This window comes from Schistocerca americana, chromosome 2, assembly GCF_021461395.2.
Source record: "Schistocerca americana isolate TAMUIC-IGC-003095 chromosome 2, iqSchAmer2.1, whole genome shotgun sequence".
Taxonomy (NCBI): Eukaryota; Metazoa; Arthropoda; class Insecta; order Orthoptera; family Acrididae; genus Schistocerca; species Schistocerca americana.
Genome location: NC_060120.1, coordinates 1,097,181,029 through 1,097,202,696, shown reverse-complemented (window position 1 = coordinate 1,097,202,696; position 21,668 = coordinate 1,097,181,029). Strand labels below are relative to the sequence as shown.

Sequence of the window (21,668 nt, the reverse complement as noted above, 5' to 3'; positions counted from 1 at the left end):
TTTGGGTACGCATCTTTCATCGAGTGAACGGTTGTATATGATTGTTAGGTATGGAACTAATGCATATTCTGAAAGGAACCTAATTGGTATACAGTCTGGACCAGAAGACTTGCTTCTATTAAGTGATTTAAGTTGCTTCACTACTCCAAGGATATTTACTTCTACATTACTCGTCTTGGCAGCTGTTCTCAATTAGAATTCTGGAATATTTACTTTGTCTTATTTTGTGAAGGCATTTCGGAAGGCTGTGTTTAGTAACTCCACTTTGGCAGCACTGTCTTTGATAGTATCTCCATTGTTGTCGTGCAGAGAAGGCATTCATTGTTTTTGCCACTAAGATACTTCACATAAGACCAGAATCTCTTTGGATTTTCTGCCAGGTTTTGAGATAAAGTTTCGTTGTGGAAACTGTTATAAGCATCTCGCATTGAAGTCCACACTAAATTTTGAGCTTCTGTAAAAGACCACCAATCTTGGTGATTTTGCGTCTGTTTGAATTTGGCATGTTTGTTTCATTGTTTCTGCAACAGTGTTCTAACCCATTTTGTGTACCAGGGAGGATCAGCTCCAGCATTTGTTAATTTATTTGGTATAAATCTCTCAATTGCTGCTGATACTATTCCTTTGAATTTAAGCCACATCTGGTCTACACTTATATTATTAATTTGGAATGAGTGGAGATTGTGTCTCAGGAAGGTGTGAAGTGAATTTTATCCGCTTTTTTGAATAGGTATATTTTCAGTTATTTTTGGAGGATTTGGGGATTACAGTATTCAATCTCGCTACGACAAACCTGTGTTCACTAATCCCTGAATCAGTTTTGATGCTTTTTATTAACTCAGGATTATTTGTTGATTAACTCAGGTTTATTTGTTGCTAAGAGGTCAAGTGTGTTTTCACTACTGTTTACTATTTGTGTGGGCTCATGAACTAACTGTTCAAAATAATTTTCAGAGAATGCGTTTAGCACAATTTCGGATATTTTATGCATACCTCCGGAATTGATCATGTATTTTCACCAACATATCGATTGTAAATTAAAGTCACCACCAACTATTATTGTATGAATCAGATACATGTTTGAAATCAAACTCAAGTTTTATTTGAACCTTTCAGCAACTGTATCATCTGAATTGGGAGCTTGGTAAAAGGATGCAATTATTATTTTATTCTGGTTGCCAACAATGACCTCTGCCCATACTAACTCACAGGAAATACCTACTTCAGTTTCACGACAAGTTAAACTACTTCTGACAGCAACAAACACGCCACCACCAATCATGTATAGCCTATCCTTTCGGAACACCGTTAGGTTCTTCGCAAAACTTTTGGCTGAGCTTATATCCGGCTTTAGCCAGCTTTCAGTGCCTATAACGATTTGAGAATCAGTGCTTTCTATTAGCACTTGGAACTCTGATACTTTCCCAACACAGCTCAACAATTTACAACTGTTATACCAAAGGTTCCTGTATCTACGTTCTTCCTGTGTTCAGCCTGCACCCTTTGTGACTGAAGCCCTTCTTGTGTTTTCCTAAGACCCTCTAACCTTAAAAACTTCCCAGTCACGCCACACAGCCCATGCTACCCATGTAGCTGCCTCATGCATATAGTGGACACCTGACCTATTCAGTGGAACCCGAAACACAACCACCCTTTGGCGCAAGTCGAGGAATCTGCAGCCTACACGGTCGCAGAATTGTCTGAGCCTCAGATTCAGACCCTCCACTCGGCTCTATACCAGAGGTCTGCAATCAGTCCTGGCGACTAGGCTGCAAATTCTCAGCTCTGCTTTCCTCTTGCAAGCAAGACTGGCAGCCTTTACCACTTCTGTTAGCCGCTCAAAGCCAGAGAGAATCTCATCTGATCCAAAGTGACACATATCATTGGTACCGATGTGAGCAACCACCTGCATTTGGCTGCACCCTGTGCTCCTCATGGCATTCGGGAGGACCTTTTCCACATCTGGAATGACTCCATCTGGCATGCACATGGAGTACACATTGGTTTTCTTACCATTCTTGTCAGCCAAGTCCCTAAGGCTTCCCATAACGTGCCTAATGTTGGAGCTCCCAATTTACCCTCCTGATCCCAACCTCCAATAGTCATTGTCCCCCACCTGTATCTATCTCCTTCCTACCTCCAATTCAAGCCTCATGCACACATTCTGTACCCAACACAGCTTCTCTTTGCTGCACTTAACAGCCCAACACCTCATCCCAACCATGCCTCTGCTCACTACAGCATCCCCCCCCCCCCCCCCCCCTCGCTCCCTGCTGATCCTGCCCCTTCATCCTCCACTAACTCACTATCTCAGTCAGGTCTCAGCACTTGTAAATGGCAGTGTCTATATGTGTGTGTGTATGTTTTTTGTGTGTTTCTAAATGAGAAGGCCTTTGTCCTTTAGCTTAGTCTACTTTTAAATGTACTTGTTTACTGCTCATCATCTCCTTGATGTGATATGAACCATTCTATCCTAATTCATATTGTTGTAGCTTCCTGTTTAGTGCAGAGAAGAAAACATAAACAAAAACAGATTGACAAGGCAACATTATTTAGTGAGACATGAAATGTCTAACAGCATTGTTTTGTCGAAGCGCATTTCCTGCAGTAGAATTACATGTTTTCTAATACATCACATGATTACAAGTGAAAGACGATCATAAATTAATACAGTGTCATATACTTTCAAAGCTAGAGCGATGTACATTAACTTTATTCCTGTATCTGAAAGCAATACATATGAAAATCTAAACTTTAATGTTGAATTATTTTTCATTAAAATACTAATCTTGAAATCTGTCTTTAAATTCCAGTCAGCCATGCTGTATTTGTTGCACTAGTTTAAGGATGGGTGAATTTTTTTTTCTTGCATAGTAATACCAGCAAAATGTTATTAAAAATAGTAGTTGTTAAATGATTTAATTCTTTGACATGTCAGTCACTGCCCAATGTTGAGCACTTAAGAGTTTCTTTCGTTAATTTGGAGTTCTTTTTTTAAAAAATCAAACTTAAAGTAACACTAACCAAAGAATTAATTTATAATCTTAAAATTTAATGAAGTCTGCTTTATGTTCCAGTCAATAGTGAACAGTGTTCCATCAGATAATTTGGAAATCCGCATAGGAAATCTAAATAGTTACTTCACAAGCAGCATTTACAAGAATGTTTGCCGTTCACTATTTGAAAAAGACAAACTGATTTTTTCCTTAGTCCTGTGCATAGGTATCTTGCGATCAAAGGTTAGTTTCTTCAGTTTCTCAGTAAACTTTTTATATCTGTATCTAAGTGTATTAGTTTTGAATGTAGATTTCATGATTCCTTGAAGCACAGCATGATTATTATAAAACATCCTGTTCATATAGTTGTTATGTATATTTTGATAACTCAGTTAGTGTAAACATAGATTTGTAAATCACGAGTCTGTATGTCAAAAACATATTATAAGTTGCCTTATTTTCCACTAGAAATGTTTTGTATACATGGGAGATACATTATTAAACTTTCATAACATTGATGTGTAACATGTGATCGGAGACCACATGTACCAAACAAATATAATGCCATTGATTATGCTTTGCAATAGAGTGAATAGGTGTCTGTGACATTTTTTAAGCATTCTAGCCTTGTTGGGAGCTGAAGTTTAGATATCTGTGGTTAGGAATTTACTACTCAGCCAAAGTCAGATTTTTCCATTGCACCTGGACTTTCATTAATCCCTTTTAACAGTGTTTACTTTTTATTTTGTCCACCGTTTGATAAAGAATGAAATGGAAGAATATTTCTTTTGTCTTTAACTTGGTGTTTATTGTCTGCTCACTCTACTTTTTTCCTTTTGTATTCCTTCTGTTATTATAGTTTCGTATTCCATTTGTCTAACTGTCTCATTCTTCATTGAAAAGTTTTCAATCTGTTTGCCTCCCTAATTTACTGATTGTCATCTGTTGAGCAATATATTATTATCTGTCCAGGGATATAGATGTGGTCTGCCTCTGTTTGTTATTTTACCTTGTTTGTTGCTTAAATGACACATGCATTTAACCTTAAATTTTCCATTCTGATTAGAATTTTGCAACTTTTAAGATTTCCTCAATCTTCTATCTTCATTCTGCTTATTGTTTCATATATTAGATCCACAAACCTGATGGAGCATTGTGACAAAATGTATGTGGGATAAACAGTAGATACAAAACACAAATGGTGTATCAAACACCAGCAACACTCCTGCCTTCTACAGCACAACCAGTCTGCTTTGACTGAATGTAGTATTACTGCTGACCATTTCATGGAGTACAGAAAAGTACTGACAAAAGCCTCATCCTCTGGGTTTCATTGGTCAAGGAAGCTGTGGGAATGCAATTTGCAGTCAACCTCCTCAATCAAGAAGAAGGTTTCCAACTTGACAATCATAGAAAATACTTATTTCCCGTCTTCGCTCTCAAAGGAATTACTTTCCTGAGCGTTTGCTGCCTTGTATTCCAACATATATGTGCTATTTTAATAAATAACCACATAATTTGGAAGCACTATGAATTTGTTAGTGTGGCATGTGCAGTGTTCTATTCTTAGACACATAAATTATTATCTATGACTGATTCTCTTGTGATAGTTGTTCTATCTCTGATGCATGGGAGTTTAGTCTACAGTGCATTTGTATGAGGTCTCTTAAAAAAAGTCCAGAACATTTCTAATTTTGCACCAAGCGTGTGTTGGAGTGAAATGTGAGTTGCATCCCTGCACACGCCTGTGATAATGTGTAACTGCCGTAAGTTTAATTTTTGTATGTCTGCTAGTTATTGTTCAGTGCTGCATTGAGTAGAACATTGTGTCACACAGTTTGTAAATTCGAGATGGCAGACATAGAGGGGCAGCAAAGCGTCTGCACTAAATCATATATGAAATTCAATAAAGCCTTTACAGATAAATACTGAATGATATGGGAAGCCTACAGCAATGAGTGCTTAAGCCGTACTTGACATTATGAATGGTTCACATGGTTTAAAAATGGTCCAACAGAAGTTACAGATGAGTCTAGTTTAGGATGCCCTTTGACGTCATCCAATGACGTTCTTGTCAGGAGTGTCAACGAAACTGTGCATGCCAATCGAAGACTGACTGTTCGAGAGATTGCAGATGAATGTAACATTTCAGTTGGATCATGCCATGAAATCCAGACAGAGCATCCTGAAATGCATGTTGCTGCCAGTTTCGTCCCACGGCTCATGAGTCAAGACCAGAAAGACCTTAGCCACACCATCTGTGAAGATCTTTTGGATCACAAAAATGAGAACAGGAAGTTGCATAAGAAAATCATAACTGGTGATGAGACATTGGTCTACAGTTATGATACTGAGACCAAGGTTCAGTCTTCACAATGGGTCGGGGAAGATTCTCCTATACCAAAGAAAGCTCATCACTTAAGGTCAAATGTCAAAGCCATGCTGATAGTTTTCTTTGTAAGAATGAAAATAGTCAATTATTGACAAAATTATTTAATTGGATGGATAAAAAATCTAATCACCAAGCAGTGGCAGAACACACACATATATGATGGTTGTAATTGTCAATCTTTCAGAGCCAGTGGCTCCTTCTTCAGGCAGAAGGCTTGAAGGGGAAGGGAGAGGGGTGAAGGAAAAGGACTGCATAGGTCTAGGAAAAGGGGTAGATTTTGGGACTTCCCTGACCCGCAGTTCTAGGCGGCTTTCCCGAAATCTACCCCTTTTCCTTGACCTCTCCAGTCCTTTCCCTTCGACCCTCTTCCTTCCCCTTCAACCCTTCTGCCTGAAGATGGAGCCACTAGCTCCAAAAGCTTGCCAATTACAATAGTCTTTTATGTGTGTGTTCTTCTGCCACTTGGTAAGTAGATTTTCATCCATTCAATTAAATAATGATAGTTTTTTTTGAATTTGTGCCACAGAGACAAACTGTTAATCGATGGTCCTATCAGGACATATTGCGACACTTGCAAGGAAATGTGAGAAGGAAACGGCCTGAAATGTAGCAAGACAATTCATGGCTCTTGCACCATGATAATGCATCCACACACTCATCCCTGTTGGTGTGTAACTATCGCAAAAAAATGACACACTTGTTTGCCTCCATACTCTACAGCCCTGGCCCTTTGGACTTTTTTTTATATCAAAAGTTTTGTTTACTTGTTTATTTCATTTGCACTGAGAGTTTTACTGGTAGTGTGGATTAAGACTGAATTAAAGAGCTTCCTGTTGGGCACATCTTACTCCATTAAAGAGCATCTTCACAAAAAATCTTAAAATTAGTGTTTTATGGCATTTTGCAAGGGCTGATCAACAGACTGAAACTGATTTTTTCCTGTGGCTTCCATTATAGTTTCCTGCCTGTACCATGAATATTTGAAAAATGTGGGGTTTTGTGTATAATGTCTATAGGTGGCAGCACTCGTGTATTGGTAGGTTGGTAATAATCCTCTGGTCTGTAGACACTGTTTGCTTTTCACATACAAAACATTGGAGGTGATGTGGGAGGAGCAGTGTAGTGCAATAAAATTCCATGTTCGGTTAAACCATGTGGCCACTGAAACTTATGAAAAGATGTAGCAAGTATAAGGTGAAGATGCACTATGATGTGCAACAGTGTTTGAGTGGTTCAAGGACTTCACAGAAGGCTGACTTGTCTATGTTAAACAAGGTGAACCTGGTGTTTTTTGGCTTTTGTTGTGGCTGCAGTCAATGTCAAAACAGTTACTGTAATTATCAGTGAGGACCAGCAGATAACTTTGAATAACATCAGTGAAGTGTTGAGAATTTCATATTGCAGCATCTTTACGATTGTGCACGATCATCTCTATATGACCTAAGTTTGTTCCTGTTGAATGCCATGGCTGTTGACTCCCAAACAAAAGGCTGTGTGAATAGAGATGAGCTGTGAGGTGCTGTGTCTCATTGTTTACAAGAGAGGGTGCATTTCTGGAATTATCAGCAGTAATGAGTCGTGGCTGCGTCATTACTATAGTGAAGGAAAATGAGCTAGTACAGTGTGGAAATCGCCAGGTTCTCCAACATCAAAAGAGGTGAAAGCAGTTCCATTTGCATCGAAAATGATGGTGAGCACCTTTTTTTACTGTCATGAAATTATTTAGCAGCATGTGGTTCCTCCTCCCACAGCTGTTGCAACAGCATACTACATGTCAGTATTGGCTAAACTGAGGAAGCACATTGCAAGGAAATGACCAGAATTGTGGCCTCACACTGCAAATTTAGTCACACAGTTTCTAGCTCACGTCAACATTACCTATGTACCACATCCACATTAAAGCCCTGATCTTGCGTCCTGTAATTTTATTTCATTCCCATCACTAAAGGCAAAGCTTCAGTGCATTCAGTTTGAGAATTCTGAAACAGTGCTCTAGAAAAGGAAGGCAATTCTCAATAATCTGCATCATGTATTCTCAATAATCTGCATCATGTATTTGAGGACTGGAAGATATGCTATAAAATATCCATTCAGGTAAGAGATAAGTTGCTCATGGATGCCTAGACTGTATGGGAAGGGTTTTTTGGTGTGTAAGTGTTGGAAACTGTCAAAATGAAGATACTCTTGGTGGTTAGTGTGTTTAATGTGAACAAAGGTGTATATGAAGCCATCAGAAAGGTGGAGGTCAATGTCTAGGGTGGTGGCATGCTGGTCTGAAGAAGACCATGCGGAGTGGATGGGAGAGAAGTTGTTGAGTTTGTGAAAGGATGTGGATAGGGTTCCTCGGACTGGAGTCCAGATCATGAAAATATCATCAGTGAACCTGAGTAGAACCAGGTGAAGTAAATGGAGGAGAAGCTGTTAAGGTTCTGGAGAAACGTGATAGGGTGTCCTCATCTTCGATCCAGATAGAAAGATGTTATCGATTAATCTGAACCAATTTAAAGGTTTAGGATTCCGGGTTTTGAGGAACAATTCCTCTAGATAGCCCATGAATAGGTTGGCATTGGATGGTGGTTGCCCATAGCTGTACCCTGGATTTGTTTGCCCTTAAAGGAGAAGTAATTGTGGGTGAGGATATAGTTGGTCAGAGCAACTAGGAAAAAGGTTGTTAATTTGGAATATGTTGGGCATTGGCAAAGATAGTGTTCATTAGTGCTAAGGCCATGAGCAATAGGAATGTTAGTGTACAGAGAGGTGGTGAGCAGGGCACCATGTGGTAAAGGGACAGGAACTGTGGAAAATTGGTGGAGGAAATGGTAGCTACCTTTTATATAGGAGGGTAGGTTCCGGGTAATAAGTTGAAGGTGCTGGTTTACAAGAGCAGAGGTTCTCTTAGTGGGGGCACAGTAACCAGCCTCAATGGAGGATCCTGGGTGGTTAGTTTTATGGACTTTAAGAAGCATGTGGAAGGTAGGAGTACGGGGAGTGGTAGGGGTGAGTAGAGAGATGGACTCTGGGGAGAGGTTCTGGCATGGGCCTAAGGATTTGAGTAGTGACTGGAGATCCTGCTGGATTACAAGGATAGGGTCACTGTGGCAAGGTTTGTAGGTGGATTTATCTGGCAGCTGGTGGAGTCCTTCTGCCAGGTAATCCTTGCAGTTCAGAACAACAGTGGTGAAGCCTTTGTCTGCAGGTAGGATTATAAGCTCGGGATTGGTTTTTAGATGGTGAACTGTAGTTCTTTCTGCAGATGTAAGGTTAGTGTGCATGTTGAGGGATTTGAGGAATGATGGTGAGGCAAGGTTTGAAGTTAAGAAATTCTGCAAAGTTAGCAGGGAATGGTTTGCAGGCAGTGGGGGTGGATCACAGTTGGATGGACGAGTGAACTGAGGTAGGTAAGGTTCAGTATTGGTCTCTGGTTGAGTCTGATTGGGATTGTTGGTGTCAAAAAAGTGTTTCCACTGTAGGGACTGGGAGAAGGAGAGCTGAATATTGGAGTGGGGCTAAAGGTGAGGCCTTCAGAAAAGACTGATATTTCTGTGGGGCTAAGGCTTCTGGAGGAAAGGTTCATGACTGTGTTGTGGGTCTGTTTAGGTTCTGGAATCTGTGAAACCAGTCATGTGGTCTACAAGCTATACTGCAACCAATGTGGTGTATTCTATGTAGGCATGAGAACCAACAAGCTGTCTGTCCGCCTGAATGGCCACGTACAAACTTTGGCCATGAAACAAGTGGACTACCCTGTTGCTGAACACTCTACCAAACATAATATCCTTCATTTCAATGACTGCTTCACAGCCTGTGCCATATGGATCCTTCCCACCAACAACAGCTTTTCTGAACTGCGTAAGTGGGAACTTTCCCTGCAATACATCCTACGTTCCCATAATCCTCCTGGCCTCAACCTTCATTAATCACTGTCCTCACCCATCCAGCCTCTTCCCTGTTCCCATTCGAGCACTACACAGCCGTCATTCCACCACCACACCCAGTCTTTTTATTTCTCTCCTTTTCTGCTACGTCCCCCCTCCCCCCCCCCCCCTCACCACTGCCCCCGTCTAACCTGCAGTACTTCACCCCACCATACCACCATACTATTCCTCCCCCTCCCCACCCTAGCCTTATCCTTACCCAAACCCAGTCACCACTCCCATCATGCACTGGTGCTGCTGCGCGCAGTGTGGTGTCAGTTGCCTGAGACTGCAGTTGTGTGTGTGTGTGTGTGTGTGTGTGTGTGTGTGTGTGTGTGTGTGTGTGTGTGTGTGTGTATGTGGGCGCGCATGCGCACGCGTGTGCACGCACGCGCATGTGTGTGTGTATTGTTGCAAAGGCCAGTGGCTAAAATCTTCAATTGTGAGAGTGTTTCTGTTGTCTCGGTTTGCGACTCAGCATCTCCTCTATATGCTGAGTAGTAACTTTCCTTCCCATAATATTGTTACCCCCCTATGAATCATGGACCTTGCCATTGGTGGGGAGGCTTGTGTGCCTCAGCGGTACAGATGGCCGTACCGTAGGAGCAATCACAACGGAGGGGTATCTGTTGGGATACCAGACAAACATGTGGTTCCTGAAGAGGGGCAGCAGCCTTTTCAGTAGTTGCAGGGGCAACAGTCTGGATGATTGACTGATCTGGCCTTGTAACAGTAACCAAAACGGCCTTGCTGTGCTGCTACTGCAAACGGCGGAAGCAAGGAGAAACTACAGCCGTACTTTTTCCTGAGGGCATGCAGCTTTACTGTATGGTTTAATGATGATGGCCTCCTCTTGGGTAAAATATTCCAGAGGTAAATAGTCCCCCATTCGGATCTCTGGGTGGGGACTACTCAGGAGGTCGTTGTTATCAGGAGAAAGAAAACGCGTTCTAGGGATCGGAGCATGGAAAGTCAGATCCCTTAATTGGGCAGGTAGGTTAGAACATTTAAAAATGGAAAAGGGTAGCTTAAAGTTAGATATAGTGGGAATTAGTGAAGTTCGGTGGCAGGAGGAACAAGACTTTTGGTCCAGTGAATACAGGGTTATAAATACAAAATCAATAGGTTTAATAATAAATAAAAAAATAGGAGTGTGGGTAAGCTACTATAAACAGCATAGTGAAGACATTATTGTGGCCAAGATAGACACGAAGCCCATGCCTACTACAGTAGTACAAGTTTATATGCCAATTAGATCTGCAGATGATGAAGAAATTGATGAAATGTATGAAGAGATAAAAGAAATTATTCAGGTACTGAAGGGAGACAAAAATTTAATAGTCATGGGTGGCTGTAATTCGACAGCAGGAAAAGGAAGAGAAGGAAATGTAGTAGGTGAATATGGATTGGGGCTAAGAAATACAAGAGGAAGCCGCCTGGTAGAATTTTGCACAGAGCATAACTTAATCATAGCTAACACTTGGTTCAAGAAACATGAAAGAAGGTTGTATACATGGAAGAACCCTGGAGATACTAGAAGCTTTCAGATAGATTATATAATAGTAAGACAGAGATTTAGGAAATAGGTTTTAAATTGTAAAACATTTCCAGGGGCAGATGTGGACTCTGACCACAACCTAGATAAAAAGACTAGGGCTAGTAGAAATCCTTATGTAACAGGAGAAATATTGAATTTAATTGATGAAAGGAAAAAATATAAAAATGCAGTAAATGAAGCAGGCAAAAAGGAATACAAACATCTCAAAAATGAGATTGACAGAAAGTGCAAAATGGCTAAGAAGGGATGGCTAGAGGACAAATGTTAGGATTTAGAGGCTTATCTTACTAAGGGTAAGACAGATACTGCCTACAGGAAAATTAAAGAGACCTTTGGAGAAAAGAGAACCACTTGTATGAATATCAAGAGCTCAGATGGAAACCCAGTTCTAAGCAAAGAAGGGAAAGCAGAAAGGTGGAAAAAGTATATAGAGGGTGTATACAAGGGTGATGTACTTGAGGACAATATTATGGAAATGGAAGAGGATGTAGATGAAGATGAAATGGGAGATACGATACTGCATGAGGAGTTTGACAGAGCACTGAAAGACCTGATTCGAAACAAGACCCCGGGAGTAGACAACATTCCATTAGAACTACTGACAGCCTTGGGAGAGCCAGTCCTGACAAAGCTCTACCATCTGGTGAGCAAGATGTATGAGACAGGCGAAACACCTGCAGACTTCAAGCAGAATATAATAATTCCAATCCCAAAGAAAGCAGGTGTTACAGATGTGAAAATTATTGAACTAACAGTTTGAAAAGATACAGCTGCAAAATACCAACGCAAATTCTTTACAGACGAATGGAAAAACTGGTAGAAGCTGACCTTGGGGAAGATCAGTTTGAATTCCATAGAAATGTTGGAATGGAATGGACAGTATCTTGAAAGGAGGATATAAGATGAACATCAACAAAAGCAAAACGAGGATAATGGAATGTAGTCGAATTAAGTCGGGTGATGCTGAGGGAATTAGATTAGGAAATGGGACACTTAATGTAGTAAAGGAGTTTTGCTATTTGGGGAGCAAAATAACTGATGATGGTCGAAGTAGAGAGGATATAAAATGTAGACTGGCAATGACAAGGAAAGCATTTCTGAAGAAGAGAAATTTGTTAACATCGAGTATAGATTCAAGTGTCAGGAAGTCCTTTCTGAAAGTATTTGTATGGAGTGTAGCCATGTATGGAAGTGAAACATGGATGATAAATTGTTTGGACAAGAAGAGAATAGAAGCTTTTGAAATGTGGTGCTACAGAAGAATGCTGAAGATTAGATGGGTAGATCACATAACTAATGAGGAGGTATTGTATAGAATTGGGGAGAAGAGAAGTTTGTGGCACAACTTGACTAGAAGAAGGGATCGTTTGATAGGACATGTTCTGAAGCATCAAGGGATCACCAATTTGGTACTGGAGGGCAGCGTGGAGGGTAAAAATCGTAGAGGGAGACCAAGATATGAAGACACTAAGCAGATTCAGAAGGATGTAGGCTGCAGTAGGTACTGGGAGATGAAGAAACTTGCACAGGATAGAGTAGCATGGAGAGCTGCATCAAACCAGTCTCAGGACTGAAGACCACAACAACAACAGAAATGTTGGAACACGTGAGGCAATACTGACCTTACGACTTATCTTAGAAGAAAGATTAAGGAAAGGCAAACCTACATTTTTAGCATTCATAGATTTAGAGAATGTTTTTGAAAATGTTCACTGGAATACTCTCTTTCCAGTTCTAAAGGTGGCAGGTGTAAAATACAGGGAGCGAAAGGCTATTTACAAATTGTAGAGAAACCAGATGGCAGCTATAAGAGTTGAGGGGCATGAAAGGGAAGCAGTGGTTGGGAAGGGAGTGAGACAGGGTTGTAGCCTCTCCCCGATGTTATTGAATCTGTATATTGAGCAAGCAGTAAAGGAAACAAAAGAAAAATTCGGAGTAGGTATTAAAATTCAGGGAGAAGAAATAAAAATTTTGAGGTTCGCCGATTACATTGTAATTCTGTCAGCGACAGAAAAGGTCTTGGAAAAGCAGTTGAACAGAGTGGACAGTATCTTGAAAGGAGGATATAAGATGAACATCAACAAAAGCAAAACAAGGATAATGGAATGTAGTCGAATTAAGTGGGGTGATGCTGAGGGAATTGGATTTGGAAGTGAGACACTTAAAGTAGTAAATCAGTTTTGTTATTTGGGGATCAAAATAGCTGATGATGGTTGAAGTAGAGAGGATATAAAATGTAGACTGACAATGGCAAGTAAAACATTTCTGAAGAAGAGAAATTTGTTAAAATCGAGTATAGATTTAAGTGTCAGGAAGTCGTTTCTGAAAGTATTTGTATGGAGTGTAGCTATGTATGGAAGTGAAACATGGATGATAAATAGTTTGGACAAGAAGAAAATAGAAGCTTTTGAAATGTTGTGCTTCAGAAGAGTGCCAAAGATTAGATGGGTAGATCACATAACTAATGAGGAGGTATTGAATAGAATTGGAGAGAAAAGGAGTTTGTGGCACAACTTGACAAGAAGACGGGACCGGTTGGTAGGACATGTTCTGAGGCATCAAGAGATCACAAATTTAGCATTGGAGGGCAGTGTGGAGGGTAAAAATTGTAGAGGGAGACCAAGAGATGGATAGACTAAGCAGATTCAGAAGGATTTATGTTGCGGTAAGTACTGGGAGATGAAGAAGCTTGGAGAACTGCATCAAACCAGTCTCAGGACTGAAGGCCACAACAACAACAACAACAATATTGTTGCATTCCCTCCTTGATTTTCCATTGTTTGATTTTTTCTTACATCATTGATATACTACCTGGAGTTTCCATTTCTTGAATTTCAGTCGAGTTATGCCATCAATCAATTTTCTCACCATTTCATTTCAGTACCACTTCATTCATTATCCAATCACTCTATCCATGTAATCTTCCTAAAACTTAAGGAGTGGAAAATCGAGCGTGAAATGTAACAATACCAGAGAAGGAAATTTGCTACTCACCATATAGCCGAGATGCTGAATCCCGATAGGCACACCAAAAAGATTCACACAATTATAGCTTCTGGCCATTAAGGCCTTTTTCAGCAGTAGACACACATACACACACATGCACTCTTGCAAATGCAACTTGCACACGCATCTGCAGTGTCAGTGTGATTTCAGTTCCCTGAGACTGCAGACGTGTGTGCACGTTTTGTGTGAATGTGTGTGTGTGTGTGTGTGTGTGTGTGTGTGTGTGTGTGTGTGTGTGTGTGTCTACTGCTGACAAAGGCCTTAATGGCCAAAAGCTATAATTGTGTGAATCTTTTTGTTGTGCTTGTCATGACTCAGCATCTCCACTATATGGTGAGTAGCAAGTTTCCTTCTCTTCCAAAAACTTAAATTTGTTAAGTTCCAGAAATATGTTCCTTGATATTGGCAATCTGCATTTGGTATTCCCACTATTTCAACCATCCTCATATGGCATAGGATAGCACTACTAATCATTTCCTATCCCGGCAAACTTGCAAATAGCACGAGGGAAAACTACTGTTTATAAGCCTCCATACGAGCTGCAATTTCTCTAATCTTATCTCTGTGGTCCTTACACTAAATTTACAGTGGCAGCAGTAGAATCAGTCTTCAGTTAGAATGCCATTTCTCTAAACTTCTGCACTAGTGCTTCGCAAAAAGAGCATTGTGTTCCCAACAGGAATTCCAAATGCCTCTGAATTGCTTCAATGTCTTTCTTTAATCCAACTTCATGGAGACCCCAGACACTAGAGCAGTACTCAAATATTGGTGTCACTAGCTTTCTATATGCAATCTCCTTCATAGATTAGCTACACTTCCCCAAAAAACTCTCCATAAAATGGAGTCTAGCATTCGCCTTCCCTACTATCTGCCTGATGTGCTCATTCCCTTTCATATCACATTCAATGTTACAGCTAGATATTTAATTGATGTATAACTAATACTGTATCCAAATGTTACATTCTGACTTTTCCTACTCATCTGCATTAACTTATATTTTTCTACATGTACATGGCTGTGTCACACTAATGTGACCATCTATGAAAGGCGTGAATAACCACCTTTTGCAGCGCAGATCACTGCAAGACATGTGGGAAGAAAGTCAATGAGGTTCTGAAAGGTACTGACAGTGGTGTGGAGCCATGTGAACACCATTTCTCAGATTAGGACCCACGGCACAAACAGCCCAATTGAGCTAGTACCATAGATTCTCAATGGGGTTTAAATCCAGTGAGTTTGGTTGCCAAGGGAGCACAATAAACTCATCCCGGTGCACTACAAACCATGCACATAAATTGTATGCTGTGTGACACATTGCATTGTCCTGTCGGTAGGTGCCATTGTGCCGAGGAAAAAACAAACTGCACGTAGGAATCAGCATCGTACCTAAGGAAGTATAGGTACTTGTGATGATCCGTGTTGCCTTCCAGAATGACAAGATCACCAATGGAATGCCGCAGCTACAGTCTCCAACTCATAAGACTCCCTCCTCCAGCTTCAGCCCTTCCAGTGCTTGTTGCAGGGTGTTTGTTTTCAGGTGTTTCATGATAATGAAGCATAAAATGTGATTCATAAGAAAAGGCAACCTCTCAACACACAGTGGATGCGAGTAGTGATATTTCTGTGCACATTCCAGCCTTCATTGCTGATAAACAACAGTCACTGTGATTGCACAAACCTGGCACATGCTGCACAGGCCCATGCTCAGCAGTGTTTACCGAACAGTTTTCGAGGATGCACTGTCGGTAGATCACACATTCATCTGTGCAGCTGCTGTTCACCCGTCATCTGTGTTTCACAATGCACCACAGTTGCATCAGTACCTATTGTGGATAGCACCATTGTACCTTGCACGGTATACTTCAACTATTGGGGCACACAAACAGTTTACAAACTTGCAAAAATCCTTCCAATCTTGGCACGAAAGCCAGTGATAATTCCCTGTTGGATGTGAGGTATATCACTCCATTTCTGCATTGCAACAATGACTGTCCTGTTTTCCAAGTCCCCCCAACATGCTTTATACACCCTCCACTATTGGTGCTACCATCTGCTGTCTGTGAGTGGCTATTGCATGTAGAAGTTCAACATAGGTGGTGCTCACATCAATGTGCCTGGACCCTATAGAGCAAGCTGCCACTCATCACACCACCTAGAAATTCTGTCTTAAGTCATCGCATATCCTGTTACAGTCAGGACACATTCCCATTCGACACAGCTTCATCAGCAAACAGACATAAATTGCTGTTCACCGTGTCTGCCAGATCATTTACGTATACAAAGAATAAGAGTGGTCCTATCACAATTCCCGGGGACACTCCTGATTATACTGTTGTCTCCGATGAGCACTCACCGTCGAGGAGAACATACTGGGTTGTATTACTTAAGAAATCTTCTAGCCACTCTCATATCTGGGAGCCTTATACATATGCTTTGACTTTCATCATAGTCTTCAGTGGGTACTGTGTCAAATATTTTCTGGAAATCTAGAAATATGGAATCTGCCTTTTGCCCTCCTTCCATATTTCTAGATATCTGAAAATCGTTTGACACAGTGCCCCACTGCAGACTGTTAACAAAGATACAGATATGTAGAATAGGTTCCGAGATATGTGAGTAGCCTGAAGACTTCTTAAGTAATAGGACCCAGTATGTTGTCCTCAATGGTGAGTGCACATCAGAGGCGAGTGTTTTGTCAGCTGCGCCCCAAGGAAGTGTAATAGGACTATTGTTATTTGCTGTATGCGTAAATGACGTGACACACAGGGTGAGGAGCCATCTGTGGCTGTTGGTTGATGATGCTGTGGTGTATGTCAGTGAGTAGGAGAATAGAAATATTTTAGACAAAATTCCTAGTTCTTGTGATGATATAGCCAGTTGTTTCTCCCTTATTCAATTTGTGAGAGGAACAGGAAGAGAAACGACTATTCGTGGTGCAATGTACCCTACACCACACACCCTATTTCTTTTTTAGTAGCTTGTGGAGAACATATAAGGATGTTTATGTAGATGAATGCGTCTAGGTAGACTGCAGTGAAATAAGTGGTTCCAATGATGCTGTTAATGAAAAAAATTATCTCTCAGGTTTTCTCAGCACAATTGGTTAATATTTGCTTCCAGATGTTACGCAGCATTGTTGTATCCATTTTATGCCAAATATGTCAACGATCTACCGAGTTGTGCTGTTTTCTGTAGTTTCTGCATGGACTCCAACCAGACTGTTAATTATTGTTGGTTTTGAGTTAGTATTTGTAGTAGCTGAATTGGACTCCTGATTCTTGCAATGTACTCAGATGCTCTTCTGTTTTTCAGAGCCTGCACAGATATTCCTTGAAATGTGTATTCTCTCAGTGTTTCCCAACTGTGGCAGATGTAATGGCCAGTGAGATTTTAACTCCCTGCAGATTCTTGAGAATGGGTTGAGAATATAACATTGTTACAATCAGAATCAATGCCATTGAATACAGCTACAAGCCAGAAACCAAAATCTGATTGCTTGCACAAAAGGCAAAGATTAAATGCAGGGAGGCATTCAATAATTAACCTCACTAAAAAACATCTGGACGAAGATACAGTGACATCCCTGCTAAAGGGCTAGATTTCACACTCACTCTAAAAATGCTTCCAATAGCATTTTACTTCAGCTCTGTGGAGCATATTACATCTTCATTATCACTGGAAGCAAAAGAAGAGATTTTCCTCGAAACCTTTAGAGCACTTACCAAAGTATCAGTGCTAAGATCCAACATATCAAAGAACGGTGATAAATATGTGAGAAGACAAGAAAATGATAATTCTGCCATCCAGTGAGGGCAACACTACAATCTAAATGTCATGTGGACTAGAATAAGAAAATTTTCAATCTTCTGAATGTTGTTGCCTACAGACAGACAATGTTGATCCTACAAATAAAATTGGGAGGAAGATAAGGCCTCTTCTTAATGAATCAGGCTCACCACATAACATCATGAAGGGTCTTAAAATGTGATCAGTAGTAGCACCTTGACTATATGGCTTTTCTAAAGATGTAAGTGAGCATTCCTATAAGACCCATAGTTAGTAATATTAGTACACCTACATACCAGGTGGGAAACTACGTAAAACAGATTCTCTGTGAAAATGTGGGGAAATGTGAACACCACATCTTCACCTCTGTTCACTTTTTACACAAACTCAAACAATTGTGGTTCCAGGATATGGATATTCTGATCAGGAAGAGGTTGAGATTCAGGCTGAGACAGAGAAAGAGAAGCCTATTTTTGTATTAAGCTAACTTCTATTGCTTTTTATATAAAAATAAAATTTCTAAGCATAAAAGTAAGTTTAAGAAACACAAATTTGCGAGTAACAGATATGTGAGACCTGCATTTTCTTCTGAAGTACTTGAAAACAAGTGTGCTAGCAGTGAAGGAAACCACGATAATGTTTCTGATGTGACCACGCCCCCTAGTGCATCAAAAAGGAAAGTAACTTTAGAAACGGGTGGCAGTGGTAAAAGAAATGATATTAAGGACAACGTCATTATGAATCTGCATATCCTTACACCAGTTCTTTCTGAAACTGTCTCTTTCTGTCTTTGTGGTAATGAAGTTAAACTTTATGAGTATATTGGAGCTAGAATAGGTGTTGTGTCTAAATTAATTATTAAATGTCAAAAGTGCAAAAACCTAGAAACAAAAAAGCATTTCATACATCATCAATGTGTTCAGGTAATGAATTGTATGAAACTAATGTGAGACTGTTCCATGGCATTAGGTGCATTGGTAAAAGGTGTGTGCTTTGTGTCCACCTCCGCCAAACACTCGGTGTAAATATAGACAAGCTGAATTTTCTGGCACCCTGCATGAATTTACGCATAAACATTCTCTTCCTTTGGCAGTAATAGAGGTAATCAAACCTATTTACAGAGATTTGGCAAATCCTGAGCTACTAAAGAAGTGTTTACATGGGAAGACCCAGAATGTGAATGAGTTCTTCAATAATGTTGTGTGGTTCCACATGCCTAAAAGTAGTGTCTGATGCTGTAATAACTTTTAATGGTGGGAACTATGAAAGACTTAAGATTCTGGAGAAGTTAGGGTAAGATTTGGACAGAACACAGCTAAAGGACTGCAGGAACTGGATGAGTTTCATGTACATGAAGCAGAGTTAGCTGTTCAGTAAATGACAAAAGAAGCAAGAAAGAAAAGGAGGAGGCAAGTACTGGGCAGTTGTTACACTGAAGAAGAGACAGACTATGGGCCAGGGCAATTCTTGTGCATAAAAGATGCAGAAAAATATTAGTCTGTATAAAAATTTGTAATAAAAAGGTTTTAAAGCTCAACATCTCTGAACTACATTTTTTGTGATAAATGACCCTTTTTCTAAAAAAGTACTGATGGTAGAGACATGAAATTTTCACAGCATGCCAAGTGTGAGATTCAACACATATGGAACTAGAATAATTAAAATATCCTGAGTTGTTAAGTTTTTATATTCATTTATTTACAAACTTTTGTCAAAAATGGAGTGTTTAAAAAAAGGGATAACATGCCCCACAATACAATTCAGTAATAATTCTAGTTCAGTGTATCTAGAAAGATGCATACAATAATTACGGAAAATTGTAAGTTGGTGTCTTAAAAAGTTTCCAGGATAATGGGTCTCAAAAAAATCGGTAATTTAACATTTTTGGCAAAGGACATACAATATCCCCTTAAGTGATACAAGGTATGGGAACAGCTGAGGAGAGATGGAAGAGCATCAGCAACATGTCCAACTAAAAGAACCAAACAAGTCAACTGTTACGGAACATTGTCTGAATTATAATCAACAAATTAAACATGATAAAACAAGTATCATGGTGCACATGCCAATTAAGAATCACATTGATGAAAGAATATCATTAATCCTAATACTTCAGCTTTAACAAATTTGGTATAGCTGTTGCTTCACATGTGGCATGCTGATAGTTATATATAACACTAATTTGACTGAGTACTTCCCACAGTGGTCTTCTGGACTCCATTACCAAAGCTGCATTTAAATTCAAAAATTGTTGTTTCCTCGACACCAGATTTCAAGAACAAACATTCCACACTAGCTGTAATTTAAAATTCAATATATTTGGTGATTTATTTGCATGTAAATATGAAACCAGTCCTTTTGGAATTTTGATACAATTTATTTTTTCATTAACTAGTTGTTTTGTTTACTAGTTTTGAGCTACTAGAGAATCATCATCAGATGGAGTTTTTGTGGGAACATTATTTGGACCATGTGCAGTTAGATGCTGTGGTGGTGATGCTGGCAGATATCCATGGCAAGTTTGTTCCCATTTCTGCCACAGATATCACGAGACAGGGCACAAGTACCCCAAACATAAGAACCTTTAATTGCATAATCTTTAACTTACTGATAAATGAAATTCCCACCACCCCCTTCACAGATTGTGGCTGCACATGGTCCAGAATATAAATTTCCTGTAAAATCTCCATTTGATGATGAGACAGAAGTTGCTCAAAATGTAGTTAATGGTACAGAAAATAAATCCTATCAAGAATCAAAAAAAAAAAAAAAATGACTGGTTGCATATTTATATGCAAATAAATCACCAATTTAAATCACAGTTGCAGTTTGTCTTCCATAATGTATATACTCAAATTCAATATATTTTCCTATCTTTTAAATACATTGACATCTAGTATTTACCTGATACATTCTTAACTCAGAATGCAACATTGTTCTCCTTCCAAAAGTTCCTCTAGTTTCTTTACAACATGCCTTTACTGTTCTAATATATTTTCTTGTGCAGTCTACTCATCTCCAGGATAGGATGATGATCCAGCAAATTCTTATTACTGTGACTGGGCAGGTATTTCATCTCTATAAATTGCTGTAAATGCTGTTGTATGCTGAAGATCCATGTCATCCCATAATATGGGTCTCTACATGCAAAGTAAATAAAATAGCCACACAGTATCTGAGTGTTTGTGTTAGATGTTTTACTGTGCAAATTACTTTTGTTGAGAGTATCAGTCATCAATAAGGATATGTAGGGTTGCACCTCAACCCCCTGAAGTAGTATGTACCATTGTATGCTCCCCCACTTAGATTAATGATCTTAGTGTTGATGTATCTACATGCTATATGTTCTGTGTAATGTTTTTACTGTTAAAAGGCTTCTGCATTTTGTCCCTACATACATTTACAAAGAACAGTATGATAGTGATTCTTTTCATGCTTACACATGATATAGTTTTTTATTTACTAGAAATTCCTCATTTTCATTAGAAAAATTTGCAAATTAATGACAAATATATTGAGCTGTGAGTAATGTATATTACACATGAACATAGCATTGCTTAACTGTAGCATTCATTCATGTTAATCTCTTGGTTTTGTTAATTATGATTTAAGACAGATGTTGAAAATTTATTATGACACAGTTTTATACTTATAATAGCGAGATTTTACAGACCTTCTTGTATGAACTTCAATAATCAAAACAGACCATGGTTACATACTACAGTTTTAAGAAATAATCTTCAGAAGCATTGAACTCTCCTAAGTAGGCTCTGGCTACCCTATCAATTATTAAAAGATTTTATGTGGCTTAAATTCTGAGGACTTGGAATTCTTAAACTTTTCACCTACCTCTATATTTCTTCCCACCAGAATGAAAGGCCACTGCCACTGCCCAAGAACAGAGATGACCATCCATTGGCGAAACACACTGCTAAGCATGACACACTCTAGTTCAGTGGCTGCTTCACAACCTCTACCATTTGAATCCCCCTCCCCCTTTCCATTTCACTTTCCCC

The 21,668-nt window shown here is 39.6% G+C and overlaps 1 protein-coding gene across 1 annotated transcript in view; it reads left to right on the top strand.

The window, feature by feature from the left end:
• LOC124594696 (dynein axonemal heavy chain 3) overlaps window positions 1-21,668 on the top strand; it is a 1,186,267-nt gene that overhangs the window by 961,655 nt on the left and 202,944 nt on the right. The window contains exon 54 of the mRNA XM_047133063.1: window positions 3,078-3,239. Coding sequence (XP_046989019.1) covers window positions 3,078-3,239 — 162 coding nt within the window. The remainder of the gene's footprint in view (window positions 1-3,077; window positions 3,240-21,668) is intronic.